The 14669-nt window shown below is 39.1% G+C and overlaps 1 protein-coding gene across 2 annotated transcripts in view; it reads left to right on the top strand.

The window, feature by feature from the left end:
• Window positions 1-14669, top strand: part of LOC135465404 (membrane-bound transcription factor site-1 protease-like) — a 30170-nt gene that overhangs the window by 10026 nt on the left and 5475 nt on the right. Inside the window, exons 10-29 of one of the 2 annotated variants that reach the window (XM_064742637.1) lie at window positions 60-176; window positions 1177-1244; window positions 1517-1619; window positions 2010-2086; window positions 2508-2582; window positions 2793-2957; window positions 4350-4446; window positions 5300-5347; window positions 6011-6193; window positions 6579-6655; window positions 7855-7950; window positions 8624-8703; window positions 9427-9462; window positions 9625-9781; window positions 10361-10441; window positions 11104-11147; window positions 11453-11530; window positions 12696-12839; window positions 13248-13370; window positions 14046-14172. In XM_064742637.1, the coding sequence (XP_064598707.1) occupies window positions 60-176; window positions 1177-1244; window positions 1517-1619; window positions 2010-2086; window positions 2508-2582; window positions 2793-2957; window positions 4350-4446; window positions 5300-5347; window positions 6011-6193; window positions 6579-6655; window positions 7855-7950; window positions 8624-8703; window positions 9427-9462; window positions 9625-9781; window positions 10361-10441; window positions 11104-11147; window positions 11453-11530; window positions 12696-12839; window positions 13248-13370; window positions 14046-14172 (1976 nt within the window). Of the gene's footprint in view, window positions 1-59; window positions 177-1176; window positions 1245-1516; window positions 1620-2009; window positions 2087-2507; window positions 2583-2792; window positions 2958-4349; window positions 4447-5299; window positions 5348-6010; window positions 6194-6578; window positions 6656-7854; window positions 7951-8623; window positions 8704-9426; window positions 9463-9624; window positions 9782-10360; window positions 10442-11103; window positions 11148-11452; window positions 11531-12695; window positions 12840-13163; window positions 13181-13247; window positions 13371-14045; window positions 14173-14669 lie in introns of both variants that reach the window. The other variant, XM_064742638.1, reaches the window with a different exon arrangement.

Here is a 14669-nt window from a genome sequence, read left to right as displayed (position 1 = left end):
TTAACAGCCTCTTAAATGTAAGTCCCACTTTTTAAATCTATTTTGTTTTTTATTTACAGGTATCCTACACATCCTGGTTCCTTGATGCTTTTAACTATGCCATTCTGAAGAAGATAAATGTGCTCAATCTGAGTATCGGTGGACCTGATTTCATGGATCACCCATTTGTTGACAAGGTAAAGATCACCTATTTGTTGACAAGGTAAAGATCACCCATTTGTTGACAAGGTAAAGATCACCTATTTGTTGGAAAGGTAAAGATCACCCATTTGTTGACAAGGTAAAGATCACCTATTTGTTGGAAAGGTAAAGATCACCTATTTGTTGGCAAGGTAAAGATCACCCATTTGTTGACAAGGTAAAGATCACCTATTTCTTGGAAAGGTAAAGATCACCCATTTGTTGACAAGGTAAAGATCACCTATTTGTTGACAAGGTAAAGATCACCCATTTGTTGACAAGGTTGACAAGATGTGTGGCTCTGTGAACAAGAGCAACAGGCCACTAGCTGTTTGAATATGTACATGTACCTGTATCTGTAGCATTATTTCTTTCCAATATTGGCCATCACTATGTTACCCACTATGTTTTCTTTCCCATTAAGAACATACATGTTAACATAGATACTAATTTTTTTTACCCCATCCGGAAACACAGACCTACTGAAGTATTCTCTAAGTTAAATATTATTTGACGTACATTTGGATGATGATATGATTTCCTCACCAACTACATATTAATTACCGTAAGTTATGAAATTCCCGGCAACCTGCGGCTGGTTGTGGGTTTCCCTCGGGCTCTTACCGATTTCCTCCTACCATAATGCTGGCCGTCATCATATAAGTGAAATATTCTTGAGCACGACATAAAAACACCAATGGAATAAATCAAATAAATCAAAATTCCCGAATTAGTGTATTAGCGAATCAATTTTAAGGTACATGTAAATGTTAGTGGGGGTGGGGGAGGGGTGTGTCTCAAAAAGTACTGCATATATTGAGGCTTTGCATACATCTTTTTGTTTTGCAATCCATGTTTAATAAGGTAATTGTTTCAGTACTTCATGTATCAGACTGAAGTTTTGCATTCATGTGTCTCCTACAGGTGAGATGAATTTAATTTTACTGTAGTAAACATTGCATTGTGCTGATTTGCACTTACTATTCCTTCCCTAAGGTGTGGGAGTTAACTGCGAACAAGGTGATAATGGTGTCAGCAATAGGCAATGATGGTCCCCTGTATGGGTAAGTACTGGTCAGGATATTGGGGAGTTATTTCACCACTAGGGTGGGGCTTTCTATTATGTGTAGTTTAATGTAATATAATATTGTGGCTGTTTTGAAGCTCCAGGTCATTTTGACTACTATCGGGTTGACCCTCACTCTTCACCTTGAAAACATGAAAAAATACATTTATCTGTTAATTAAATACGCAAACATGTATATTTTAAGAAAAATAATAAATGAACAAATACATACTTTATAATTTGAATTGACCAATGTTTGCATCATTTCAGCACTCTAAACAACCCTGCTGACCAGATGGATGTGATTGGGGTGGGAGGAATTAACTTTGAGAACCAGATAGCTCGCTTCTCCTCTCGAGGCATGACCACCTGGGTAAGTGAAATGGGTCATAGTGTTGTCTGAAGCCCAATAAACAAAACAAATAAATACGTAAATTAAAAATTATACTTATGAACTCTAAAATCGGCAATTTCCTTATTGCACCAAACATTTTACGACAACAATTACTCTGCACGTCGTAATCTGAACTTTCACCATTTAACATTATTTGCTTAATCTTATTCACTTACATGTAGTTTAACAACATGACCAGCATGTTTGGAAATATCTTGTCCTGCATGACTTTGTGAGGGAAGTCCTGAAGAAGATAGAAAAATTAATTTTACATGTGTGAAACTCTCTCTTCATCTGCCATGATATCTGAAAAGATTTGTTCACCCTGTGCTGAATGTTAATTACCTCCCTTGATTTGTTTGTCGGTAGGAACTGCCAAGTGGGTATGGGAGAGTCAAGCCTGACATAGTCACATATGGTTCAGCTGTTAAAGGCTCAGCACTCAAGTATGTTTTTTGTTGTTTGTTTCTTCTTTTACTGAGTAATTCATATATTTTTGATAATCGGTATGTGATTAGTGGAAAGGTAGCTGCTACTTGTATATGTGTCATCTATACACAAAGACCTTAATTAAGCCACTCCACCCCAACCCTCAGCCCCCCCCCCACCCCTACCCCCATCCCCCGGCAGTTTTCACCGTGGCGATTTTGAACATGTGATTAATGTTCTTCTGTATCAAAAGAGCGTAAAATGTGATTGGTCCCGCATCCTTTGGCTAATGAAAAACAACAAATTGAGTTGAATGTATGTGTTTTAATGATAGCACTCATGCATTTCTATCATCACTGGTTTTGATGTGAAAGAATGTCTTTACATTTGTTACATTTGGTTTTTGATATTTAATGTCCTCACTATCTGTCTGACCAGGGGCGGATGTCGTTCGCTGTCGGGGACAAGTGTTGCCTCCCCTGTTGTAGCAGGTGCCGTGACTTTGTTATACAGGTCAGTAACAACCTTTTCTAGTTCACATTCTGGACTTTGTATACAAAAAGCACATACATTTGTAATTGCTGTATGTCACCTTGTAGTATGTGAAAATACAGGAGCACATAAATGCCGTAAAATTATACTTTTTATCATTTTATTTCTTTAAGTACCTGTCATGATTATATGAGACTGTGACCTGTTATTTTGCTGCTATGTTTGTGACAGTGCTGTCCTGCACAGAGGTAATGTAATCAACCCCGCAAGTATGAAACAAGCCCTGATGGCGTCAGCACGGCGGCTCCAAGACGTCAATATGTTTGAACAAGGCCATGGCAAACTGGACCTGGTGAAGGCTTATCAGGTGCTGCGTAGCTACAAACCTCAAGCCAGGTGAAAAATTCATGCTAGTATATTATGATTACGCTGTTCAATTGGTCTTACATGAAGTTCATTCATGATTTTTGGCCCAGTTGTTCAGAACTCGCTTAAGACTTAATACCAGATGTGTCTGTAAGGCAAGTCTTTAATTTTGTACTTTTGTAAAAAATTGTGTTACCTTATATTAAATATGATCTAAAACTGCTGCTGTTATACTTTGACTCTGAGGAACTGCATTGACTGCTTAGTTTGGCAAGAAATTTAAATATAAAATATGATTTAATACCAGTATTAGCTAATACATTGTCTATCAACTGGGCCCAGGTTTCCACCAATATAAATACACAATGAGCGCAAACTGCATGTGAAAATCTACTCATCACATGTGGAAAGGTTTGTCAGTGATTTGTCAGAGGCTAGTGGTTTAGTCCTGGAGCTCCTCAGTTCTCCAGCAACATTTACTGCTGATTTATAAATCTAAGTATTCTTATTTACTGTTATTCTTAAACCTTTTTGCATGTTTGCAAGGTGTTTATTCAAGCATATTCTGAAGGCATTATTCTGTGGAGACTTTACTTTTTGTGAAGCCCTGAAAATGGGCAATCCAACAAATTTAGTTTTGTCTCTAGAATCAAATTATATGAAAATTGCTTTTTCATGCGCGAAAACCACCACAACATGGCTGAAATATTGCTGAGGTGACGTTTAGCCATGATCACTCATTCATATGTGAAAAAGTTGATGAATTAGGGGACATTAATCATTTATGGAAACAATTTGCAATAGAAAGGTCTTTCATGCGTATGTCACCTTCGTTATGGATTTATGTACCTCTCTTTTCCTGGTTATTCATTTAACCTCTAACAGTATAGTTAAGTGTATTTTAAACTTACCAGTAAAGCTGTCTCATTTAACATACCATATGATCAACTGTTAACTAGTAAGCCAACTCATGACTCTTTAATGAGTTGGGTCACAAATTATTGACGATAATGCTTCATTTATTTATTTATTTTTTTGATTGATGTTTTACGCCGTACTTTAGAATATTTCACGCTGTACTCAAGAATATTTCACTTATACGATGGCGGCCAGCATTATGATGGGTGGGAACCAGGCAGAGCCTGAGGGAACCTACAACCATCCGCAGGTTGCTGTCAGACCTTCCCGCGTACGGCTGGAGGGGAAGCCAGCATGAGCTGGACTTGAACTCACAGCGACCTTATTGGTGAGAGGCTCCTGGGTCATTACGCTGCCCCAGCGCACTAATCAACTGAGCCACGGAGGCCTCGATAATGCTTCATACACTGCCTCGATGTGAGCCAGGGATTTTACTACATGTTTGTATGGGATATTGGTTTCATCTTACACCTCGTTCCTGATTTTCTCTGTCTCTCACTGCAGCTTGAGCCCCAGTTACATTGACCTGACAGAATGTCCTTACATGTGGCCATATTGCTCTCAGCCAATCTACTATGGAGGCATGCCCGTCCTGGTCAATGTGAGTACTTTTCTCAATAACTTCTTGTGTGGAATGGTGTTGATAGGCTGGGAACCAATGACCTTTGGGTCACCAGCATGCGCCCCTCTATCACCACTGAAATAATAATTACTGAATTTCACCGAAAGTTTGGTCTGTAAAAATTCACTTTCAGAAGCAGTTTGAGACCTTATATTGATACTTTTGATGGCAACTTCAGTTCTCAAAAACATCCTAAGGAGACGTATTAGGTAGATTGATCTAGTAGAATCTGGGAAAATGCTAAACTTTTGAAATAGAGTTATTCCCTTGTTGTGTTGTGTTGAAAGTATAGAAAGCAAGCTGATGGTAACTGGCTCACATCCCAAGTTGGTTGCCCTAATTATTTATATGCACTTGTCCTTTAGTCTTCCTGAGTTTGTCAAGTTTTTTTTTTTTTGATTGGTGTTTTACGCCGTACTCAAGAATATTTCACTTATACGCCGGTGGACAGCATAATGGTGGGTGGAAACCGGGCAGAGCCCGGGGGAAACCCACGACCATCCACAGGTTGCTGGCAGACCTTCCCATTTACGGCCAGAGAGAAAGCCAGCATGAGCTGGACTTGAACTCACAGTGACCGCATTGGTGAGAGGCTCCTGGGTCATTACGCTGCTCTAGCGCTCTAACCGACTGAGCCACGGAGGCCATGAGTTTGTCAAGAGCAAAGCAAAACATGACATGCTGTCATGTATTATTCTGTTATGGTACCAAAAGTATAGACTGAAACATTGAAAATTGAAAAAATTTGAAAGAAATATTATTGTAGTAAGGATAATGCGTTACATTAAATATGTCATGTATGTGTTGAGTGTCGTAACTTTTATTCTCTCAGGTGACAATATTAAATGGCATGGGAGTCTCTGGAAAAATTGTGGAAAAGGTAGGTACACTTCATCTCTGTGACATGCATGTTTATTTTGAACTATTTAAAGAATCATTCGCAAGTTTAACGAAGTGTAGTGACAAAGACATATATGGCCGAAGAAAAAAAATGTTATTTGACATGTCTTCTTTTCATCGAATGCAAAAAAATTTTTAAAAAATTGGTTTGCAGACGCTAACAAGGGCTGAATTTGTACTCTTAAAGTGTGACCAGATTGTAAAGACTGTAGACTGTACATCATAAGTCTGTCATGTGTTGCTATGAAACATTTAAGGAGAAATAGAAAAGGAGCATTTGAGTACATTTGTTATTGACTGAAAATGGTACTTGTTGGTCGGCACTCAGGACTGAGAAGTTAGAGAAAGAAAATAGGAATGGTTGGCCAGTTGTCATTATAATGTGATGGGGTGGAGTGTCACGTCTGGTGTCTTTGGCATGTCATGGCACAAAAAGGCACAGTATATGAACACACACCTAATGACTCCTTGTCATCATATAGCTGAAAAATTGTTAAGTAAGATATAAAACCCCAAGCATACATACAAACATTTGTTGTTGAATGACATTCAGATGTTCCAGTGGTGTTTAAATGCTGAACAAGATGAAAAATTGCATAATCTCTTTTTCTTGAGAAGTGAATTCTAATTAATGTTGTTTCAGCCTATTTGGGAGCCATACACCCCTCAGTTTGGCAGCTATGTGGACGTAGCCTTCTCTTACTCACACACGCTCTGGCCCTGGTCAGGTTACATTGCTGTGGCCATCTCCGTCACAAAGTCTGCAGCCTCCTGGGAGGGCGTAGCCCAGGGACAGGTTATTATCACAGTGGAGTCACCTCCAGAGGTAATGACTGCTTCCTTTCCCAGTGTTGTCTCCATTGTCACGTTTTGCTTTTTAATACAGTAGATTGGGTTCTGATTTGTGAGTATTAAGTGAAAATTTAAAGTAATTCAAGAGTGCATGTAAGATTTAAGTAGTAAATGTTGTTAAATCTGTCCGATGTGTAAGATTTCTTTGGAATTGATATCTTTTTGATCCCCCTGGCTGATTCAGCCAAAATGTTATTAAATCTTGCTGTCTTTAAGGTTACATTGTCTAAATCAGTTCGTACTAGTTCACTGGGAGGTTTGTTAGTTGCCCTTTCTGATGGTGGTTGCAGCTGAGTTTTCTCCACCCATTGAAGAAATAAATGAATTGTGGTGTAATGTATGCATGTGTTTTGTAACAGGAGAGTGAGGAGAACCCTCGTGTATCTGTGGTCAAGCTACCCATCAGAGTCAAGATTATTCCTACCCCGCCCAGAAGGTAATCTTAACACGGACAAATTCTAACTGTACATCCACTGGGTTTCTTTGTAGGATGCTGGTTTTACACTTTTATCGGGCATCAGACAAAATTCGCCCATTAATGCATATTTCCATATTCCTTCACTGAGTAAGTTTGTAATGAAGTTATCCTCAGGCAGAAGAATCGTTAATACAGGCGAATTACTTTAGTGTCATTGTTTTCACGGCCAAATAAATGGAATCAACAGAGGCATATAGTCTCCCCACATCACCATTGCTCTCCGATGAATTCCAGAGTATTTTGTTTGATGTGGAATAATGATTATCCTTCCATGTTGGAGAATCCAGTCTTAAGACATAAATTTGATACATGGATTTATTTATTTAGTTATTTGATTGGTGGTTTATGCCGTACTCAAGAATATTTCACTCATACGACGGCGGCCAGCTTTATGGTGGGTGGAAACCGGGCAGAGCCCGGGGGAAACCCACAACCATCCACAATTTACTGGCAGACCTTCCCCCAAGTGGCCGGAGAGGAAGCCAGCATGAGCGCATTGGTGAGAGGCTCCTGGGTCATTACGCTGCGCTAGCCCACTAACCAACTGAGCCATGGAAGCCCGTACGGAAGATAGATTGTTTATTCACGATAATTATGTATCAATTATTATCAATATGCAAATTATAATGCTAAATTATGTATACCAATGTTAGTGTTAGATTTGGCAGATTTTTGTCTCTTTTAGTTTATTTTCCAGTGTTGGAGATTCCAGACATTAGCATTGTCAGGATATCAACACCACTAAATAAGTTTCACTGCTGTATGGAGGCAAAATAAAGTGATCATGTCATCATCCACCATTAATTGAGAGCTGAATGTCCTGTATACATCTACAGTGTGATTTGCCTATCAGTCATCTATCTGCCAGTCGAGGGGCCTCTGTGGCTCAGTTAGTTAGCACGCGTAATTGACCCAGAAGCCTCTCACCAACACGGTCACTGTGAGTTCAAGTCCAGCTCATGCTGGCTCAGGTTGTAAGGAAGGTCTGGCAGCAACCTGCGGATGGCCGTGGGTTTCCCCCGGGCTCTGCCCGGTTTCTGTCCACCATAATGTTGGCCACCGTCGTAAGTGAAATATTCTTGAGTACGGCGTAAAACACCAATCAAATAAATAAATAAATACTATTTGCCAGTCATTACATTCCATCTGCCTTGCAGTAAGCGTGTTTTATGGGACCAGTACCACAACCTGAGGTATCCCCCTGGCTACTTCCCAAGAGACAACCTGAGGATGAAGAATGACCCATTGGACTGGTAAGGCAAATACCTACTCACAGGCCAGATTTTATCAGTGGCTACTATTGATTCGTTAATTGTTTATTCACGATAATTATAAGACATCAGTGTGTAATGGTAACACGTTCTGTATGCTGAAGGGCAATTACCTGTCACTTACCACTATCAGTGTTAAATCCTCCAAAAGAATTAAACAGCTCACTTATATTAGGACAAAAAATTTCAGGATTTCTGTTCCATTAGAGTGAAAGATTAAGTTCCTTTTAAAGAGAAAGACTTGTGTTCAATTCTTAGTGAAGGGTTTCTTAAAAGTGTAAATAAAGTAATCTAACACAGGAGCAAAACCTCACTCTTTTCTTTTTTTGTCTTGTAAACTGAATGTTGAAAATTGAGCCCTAGAATATTTAATGAACCCTCATGACTTAATCATATACTGTAATTCTTCAACCTTTCCACTTGTTTGCGAGGTGTTTGTTCAAGCATATTCTGAGGGCATTATTCTGTGTAGACTATTAAAATTATACTTTTTGTGAAGGCCTGAAATTGGCCAATTGAACCAATGTAGTTTTGTTTCCAAAATCAAATTTTAAATATGCATAAATTACTCTAAAATTTGCTCTTTCATATGAGAAAGTTTACTAGTTTTATTAATTACTTTAGTGTAATTTCTGTCTTGTTTGGTTTTTATCAGGAACGGAGACCATATTCACACTAACTTCAAAGACATGTATCATCATCTGAGAAATAATGGATTTTATGTGGAAGTTTTAGGTGAGAATTGTAACATGTAGATTACTCATATTATTACCCTGGCCGAAAAGTTTGTTTTCTGTTTTATTTGAAGACTGAAGTGATGACAGTATACATATAACCTTTTGCTTTAAGCCGTGATATTTCTTACATGGAGCTTTGTTTGACCCTGAAGTAAACATATTTATTTATCTGATTGGTGTTTCATGTCGCACTGAAGAATATTTCACTTATATGACAGCGGCAAGCATTATAGTATGAGGAAAACGGGCAGAGCCTGGGCGGAAACCCACAATCATCTGCAGGTTGCGAACAGACCTGAAGTAAACATGTCTATCTTGTAAAGAAATGTAACCGCTGCCTTCAGCTGGGCATTTTCCAATAAATAAATTATTGAATATAAATTCTGTGTCTATATTTGACCTTAAGCAATGGCAAGGTCAGCATAACACATCAGTAGACATTAAAGTTTAACTTACTTTGGGCTGATCCTCAGCGTGTGAATGATTCTAGTCACCTAAAGTAAAGTGTAAAAGTAATCTGAGTACAATAGGACATTCACAAATCAATTACTTCCACTGTAGCATTAAGGTAGTAGATTTGTCAAGTTTCTACCACCATGAAAAATGACTGCTGTAGTGCAAGTCAACATGCTGTTAAACGTCATTCAAATCAATCAATAAATCATATTTATCATTAATAAGAGGCATAATTAAAGCGGTGTGCCTTTATTTTGTGTTTCAGGTTCCCCGTTTACCTGTTTTGATGCCAGCCAGTATGGTGAGTAATTCGTTTTACTCTGAGATCTGCTGCTAAAGCTTCAATAAAAGTTGATTTTTGAAACAAAACAGAAAATCAAGGCTATGTTAAAAAACGTATTCTGTTTATGTGGAGAGAACTGTTGGCCGTGCGTAACTAACACAGAGTGATCTCCCCTGACAGGCACTCTCCTGGTTGTCGATGCTGAGGAGGAATACTTCCCAGAGGAGATCACAAAGCTGAAGCGTGACATCGACCAGGGTCTCTCACTTATCGTCTTTGCGGACTGGTACAATGTCTCCGTCATGAAGAAAGTCAAATTTTATGATGAAAACACCAGGTAAGATCTGTTAAAGTCTTTCCATTTTCCTTGGTTTACGGTCAGCCTAAGCAAGCTATGAATAGTTTTCTCTGGTGAATCGCGGAATATATCTGGATGACTTTTTCTTTACATGTTTATTCATAAGCTAGGTGCTCATGAATTGTAATAAAAATTACAAATGCTGTCCAAATATATATCCGTGAGTTCCATTGTTTATGAGAAATGGAATTTTGTCTTGTCAGTTCTTAACACTGATAATGTTGGGAGACATAAGATCAAACCAGGATTGGGTTATTCCAAAGACGTCATTTATTTATTTATTTATTCGATTGGTGTTTAACACAGTACTCCAGATACTTTAAAAGTGGTACTTGTTGCCCTGCCACAAGAAGACACGGTATATGTATAAACACCTAATGGCCCCTCGTCATCAAACGACCGAAAAATTGTTAAGTACGACATCAGAAAGCTGGCATACATACATATTGTACAAGGTATTTCATTTCTTACTTACTTGATCTTTTTATCTTGATGATTTCAGTGTTTATACCTCTGATATATTGAAAATTTCGCTTGAATCATTGTTTCTAATTCCAGGCAATGGTGGATGCCAGATACAGGTGGGGCAAACATACCTGCGACTAACGATCTCCTGGCTCCTCTTGGGATGGCTTTCAGGTGAGTGTGACTCATTAACACACCGTAACCTGAACCAGTGTGCGAGACCCATCATTCTGACTGTGTCTCAATCCATATAACATTCCCAAAGTCTCACACCTGACATAGCTATGAGAAGGGTGAAATACTACCTAGGTGCAAAGGTAATGTCATTATCAGTCACTCATTCTGTCACTTATACTGTGACCATTTGGCCCATTCTTAAGTGGTTTTGAGTAAGGAGTTGGAACTTAACCATTAGCATTTTCATAATGAATATATCTCAAGGTATTGTTTGGTGAAAAAGCAACCTTGTATGTGATATGACTGGTAAAAATCCTAATTAGAATTAACTACGCCATTCCTAAATGACTTTTAGCATGAGCTGGAAACATAAGAATTTCACTTTAGGTGATAAGATCCATAAGATAAGTTTCATCCTTGTACTCTGCCGTGACCGATAACATTTGTAGTTTTGGGATAATTTGAACCCCAACCCCCACTTAAGAATCACCATTTCGGAGTTTGCACCTGTAGTCCTGTGTGTTCAGTGTGCCAAACCTTTTCTCGACCGATAAACCTTTGCTAGCTCCCAGACTAATAAATATAGCTGCTGCAAGGCGTTCGTTTGCTCCATTGCACATTACAGCCCTTTTATAAAAGTCTCCCCTCTTTTGTTGCAGTGATCAGGTGTATGAAGGGGACTTTGTTCTGGGAGACCACGACAGTAAGTCAACCTAGGTTTTTCTCTGAATTTTATCCTTTACCTTTGATGTAAATGTATGTGTTGGAGCTGTGGCATCAGATCAATTTGAACACCTTAATGCATCGTTAACTACATCTGATTGATTACGGAAATAAAGCATGACTGAATATTTTTACTTTATCTGTGGAAGCAAGTTTTTTTCTTTTAGGTTAGGTAATCTGGCCGTGGTATATGTTTCAGTTATGACATGCTGTGTAAATCACAGCTATGAAGATAACAGTTGTTGTTTCCATTTTTAATAATCCATGTATGCCTTCTGTTTTCAGTGTATTATGCTTCTGGGACAAGTATTTCTAAATTCCCTGAGGAAGGAATTGTCATAGCACAAACTCTTAAAGATCAGGGTAAGTCGGTCCAGATATATGCTAATCGAATGATGATGTTATGGTGTCTTGTTGCTGAACATTTTAACAGCCTCATTTAGAATATATTATGTAAAATGTCCTGTATTTTACCTAAAGTATGACTTGTTTCAAGTGACACATCCTTCTTGATTCATCTGCACCGGCCCCAATAGCACAGTTGGTAGAGCGTCCGCTTCGGGGAGCGGTAGATCCAGGGTCAATCCTGGGTCGAGTCATACCTAAGACCTTAAAAGAGGAAGTTGTAACTTCCTCGCTTGGTGTTCTGCATGAAGTGGATAGTGCAACGACTGGTTGACCCGTACCAGTATAATGCCTCAGGCTAGGCAGCTTAATTGCCTTTGGTAAGGCATCTCAGTGAAGCAGCACTAGATGAAAGAGCCATGGAAATCCGTCCTGCATCAAGGAGGCACATTACATGCATTCTAAGGACTCCTTCGTCGTCATTCCACTGAAAAATTATTAAGTACGACATTAAACCCCAAAAGCTCACTCACACTCTTGATTCATCCACCGGATAGGGCCACTTAAGAATTTTTGTGAAGTTTGATTAATTTGTTACCAGAAAAGCAGAAGTGTTGACATCAAAATATCATATGTGCTTCTGAAATTGTAAAACCTAATTGACCTCAGGTGAAAACAGTAAACCAACAGGTGGTTTTATTTACCTCAGAATACAAAAGTTATTTCAAATTTCTCCATTTAAAAAAAATCAGAAAGAAAAGAGAAATTTTGAAGATTGTATTTATAAATGACTTTTCACATTTGTGTTATTTTCATGGCTTCATCTTCTAGTTTAAACAATTTGGCATTGACTGTAGATACTCTCGCAAAGGGTAAGAAACAGTGAATTTCCCCAGCTCTCTTAATAAATAAATAAATACCCTACATGACCTAAAATGTTGTTCACAAAAGAGCATTGTTAGAGGCAAATAAATGTCACGAAATGTTGTTTTTTGGGTACTGGAGTGTACAGTTTTCCAGTAGAACATCATCCCATGTTCCAAGCAAACTTCTGCGTTTTTAAAATCGATAGAACTCTCACAATCAGGAAAAATGAGCAAGTTAGTCATGGAGAAAATTTAAGGTCATCTAGGTTAGGTCAACGCCAGACAGATATGTACATTTTATCGGGTTCTCTTCACAGGTAATGAGGTTCTCAAAGGTGAGACGTTATCCGTGGAGAATGTGCCTACCTTAGGTCTGTACCAGACCCGCACTAAACCCACAGGGGGCCGGGTGGCTCTCTACGGAGACTCCAACTGTCTTGACAACAGTCACTTACAGAAAGGTGAGCAGATTGACGACTCAACATCTACATGTAATTAAAGGCCCTCTTTGAGGCTCCACTCGGCATGCCCAGTCCATCAAGCTCAACACTGTGGAATCAGTGAAGTAGACTTGTATACTATGTAAGACACTAATGAAATAAATAAATGCACTTTTCTTTGATTTGTTTCTGTAAAATGTTTAGAAGAATAATGATGAATCTGATTTGGTGATGTGGCATTATGTGGCAGTATTATTATGGAGAGCATTCCCTCACCTTGTTACTGTCCCTCACAAGTCGTCTTTAGGGAGTGACCAACCTGTATATCTTTAACTTTTGGCGCAGGTATTTTATGTCAGCAGGTAAGTCAAATTTAAAATTAAATTGCTTTGTTTATTCGTTGTTGTTTTTTTTTTTTTTTTTGTTCAGATTGTTTTTGGCTGCTAAGTGCCCTGTTAGAGTACACAGCGTACAATACTTTACCATCCAGTCTGACCAACCAGGAGAAGATAACTCTGCCTCCAGTACTGGATCTTCCAGAGAGAATGGAAGGTCAGTGTGCTGCTAAATGTTGTTGTTGTTGACCACTAAAATCATTGGCATTAATTCAGCTTCCTCTCACTCATTAGAAGCTATAAGTCAGGCAGTTGTCCATTACATGTACCAAGGAAATCTATGGTTTTCTCAAAGCAAAGCTGTTTTCAGATCTTAAACCTGACCGAAGTGAAAATTCTTCACAACATGGTTGTAACTGTAGAAATAAAAAAGTATGTGGCCAGAGGATTAGCATGCTAGTGGAGCACAATAACTTGGGAGTCTCTGACCAATGCAGTCACTGTGAGTCCAGCTCATGCTGGCTGCCTCTCCTGTTGTGAGTCACTGTGAGTCCAGCTCATGCTGGCTACCTCTCCTGCTGTGAGTCACTGTGAGTCCAGCTCATGCTGGCTACCTCTCCTGCTGTGAGTCACTGTGAGTCCAGCTTATGCTGGCTACCTCTCCTGCTGTGAGTCACTGTGAGTCCAGCTCATGCTGGCTACCTCTCCTGTTGTGAGTGGGAAGGCCTGTCGGCAATCTTCAGATGATCATGTATTTAACCTGACCTTCATAATGAGTGAATATTCTTATATTTCAACACCAATCAAATAAATAACCTTATGAAGGAAAAAAATGTCACAGAGGCGAGGGAATTTCTATTTTGTTATGTTGTCATTTTGGTTGCTTTCACAGGAAGCCACCTGTATCGCTACTCCAAGGTCCTTGAAGGCCACTTGGGCAGCCAGCAGGCCCGCCCCCTCCCTCCCTGCCCTCATCTTATATGGGCACAGCCGCACCCCCTTAACACTTCTGCCCCTAGGTAAGCACATGTAGCTATTTGTACAGTGCTAAGTTGAACTGCTTAGACAGATATGGGAGATATTAAACCTGATGTTTGTAGTGGAAGGAATGACTTAATATCATTATTATTCAGCGTTACCTGAATGGTTTTAATTGTAGTGCTATCCGATAAAGATGTGACAAAGTAATTTAATTGTATGGAAGTAATTTTAGATTGTAAGCCGACTACAAAACTAAGCGTTGAATCTCGAGGCAAAAGTTACCAGCACTGTAAAAAATTCAAATCCATGTCTGGCTGGTGTAGTTGTGACTTTACATCAGCACATTTGTCCAGTGATGTACTTGAGAAGGTGTGACGGTTTCGTCTGGGGTCTGTCTGGTTTTCTGCACCCAGCAACTTTACCATTATAATAATAAAGTCAAGGCATCACCCTGGATCCCGGGAAGTAGGTTAAAAGCTTGTGAAACCCATGGCCTTCACATGGTGACTTTATTATTATCATTTAAACCAGGTGT

Source organism: Liolophura sinensis, chromosome 5 (genome assembly GCF_032854445.1).
Source record: "Liolophura sinensis isolate JHLJ2023 chromosome 5, CUHK_Ljap_v2, whole genome shotgun sequence".
Classification (NCBI taxonomy): Eukaryota; Metazoa; Mollusca; class Polyplacophora; order Chitonida; family Chitonidae; genus Liolophura; species Liolophura sinensis.
This window is presented reverse-complemented; position numbering and strand designations above follow the sequence as displayed.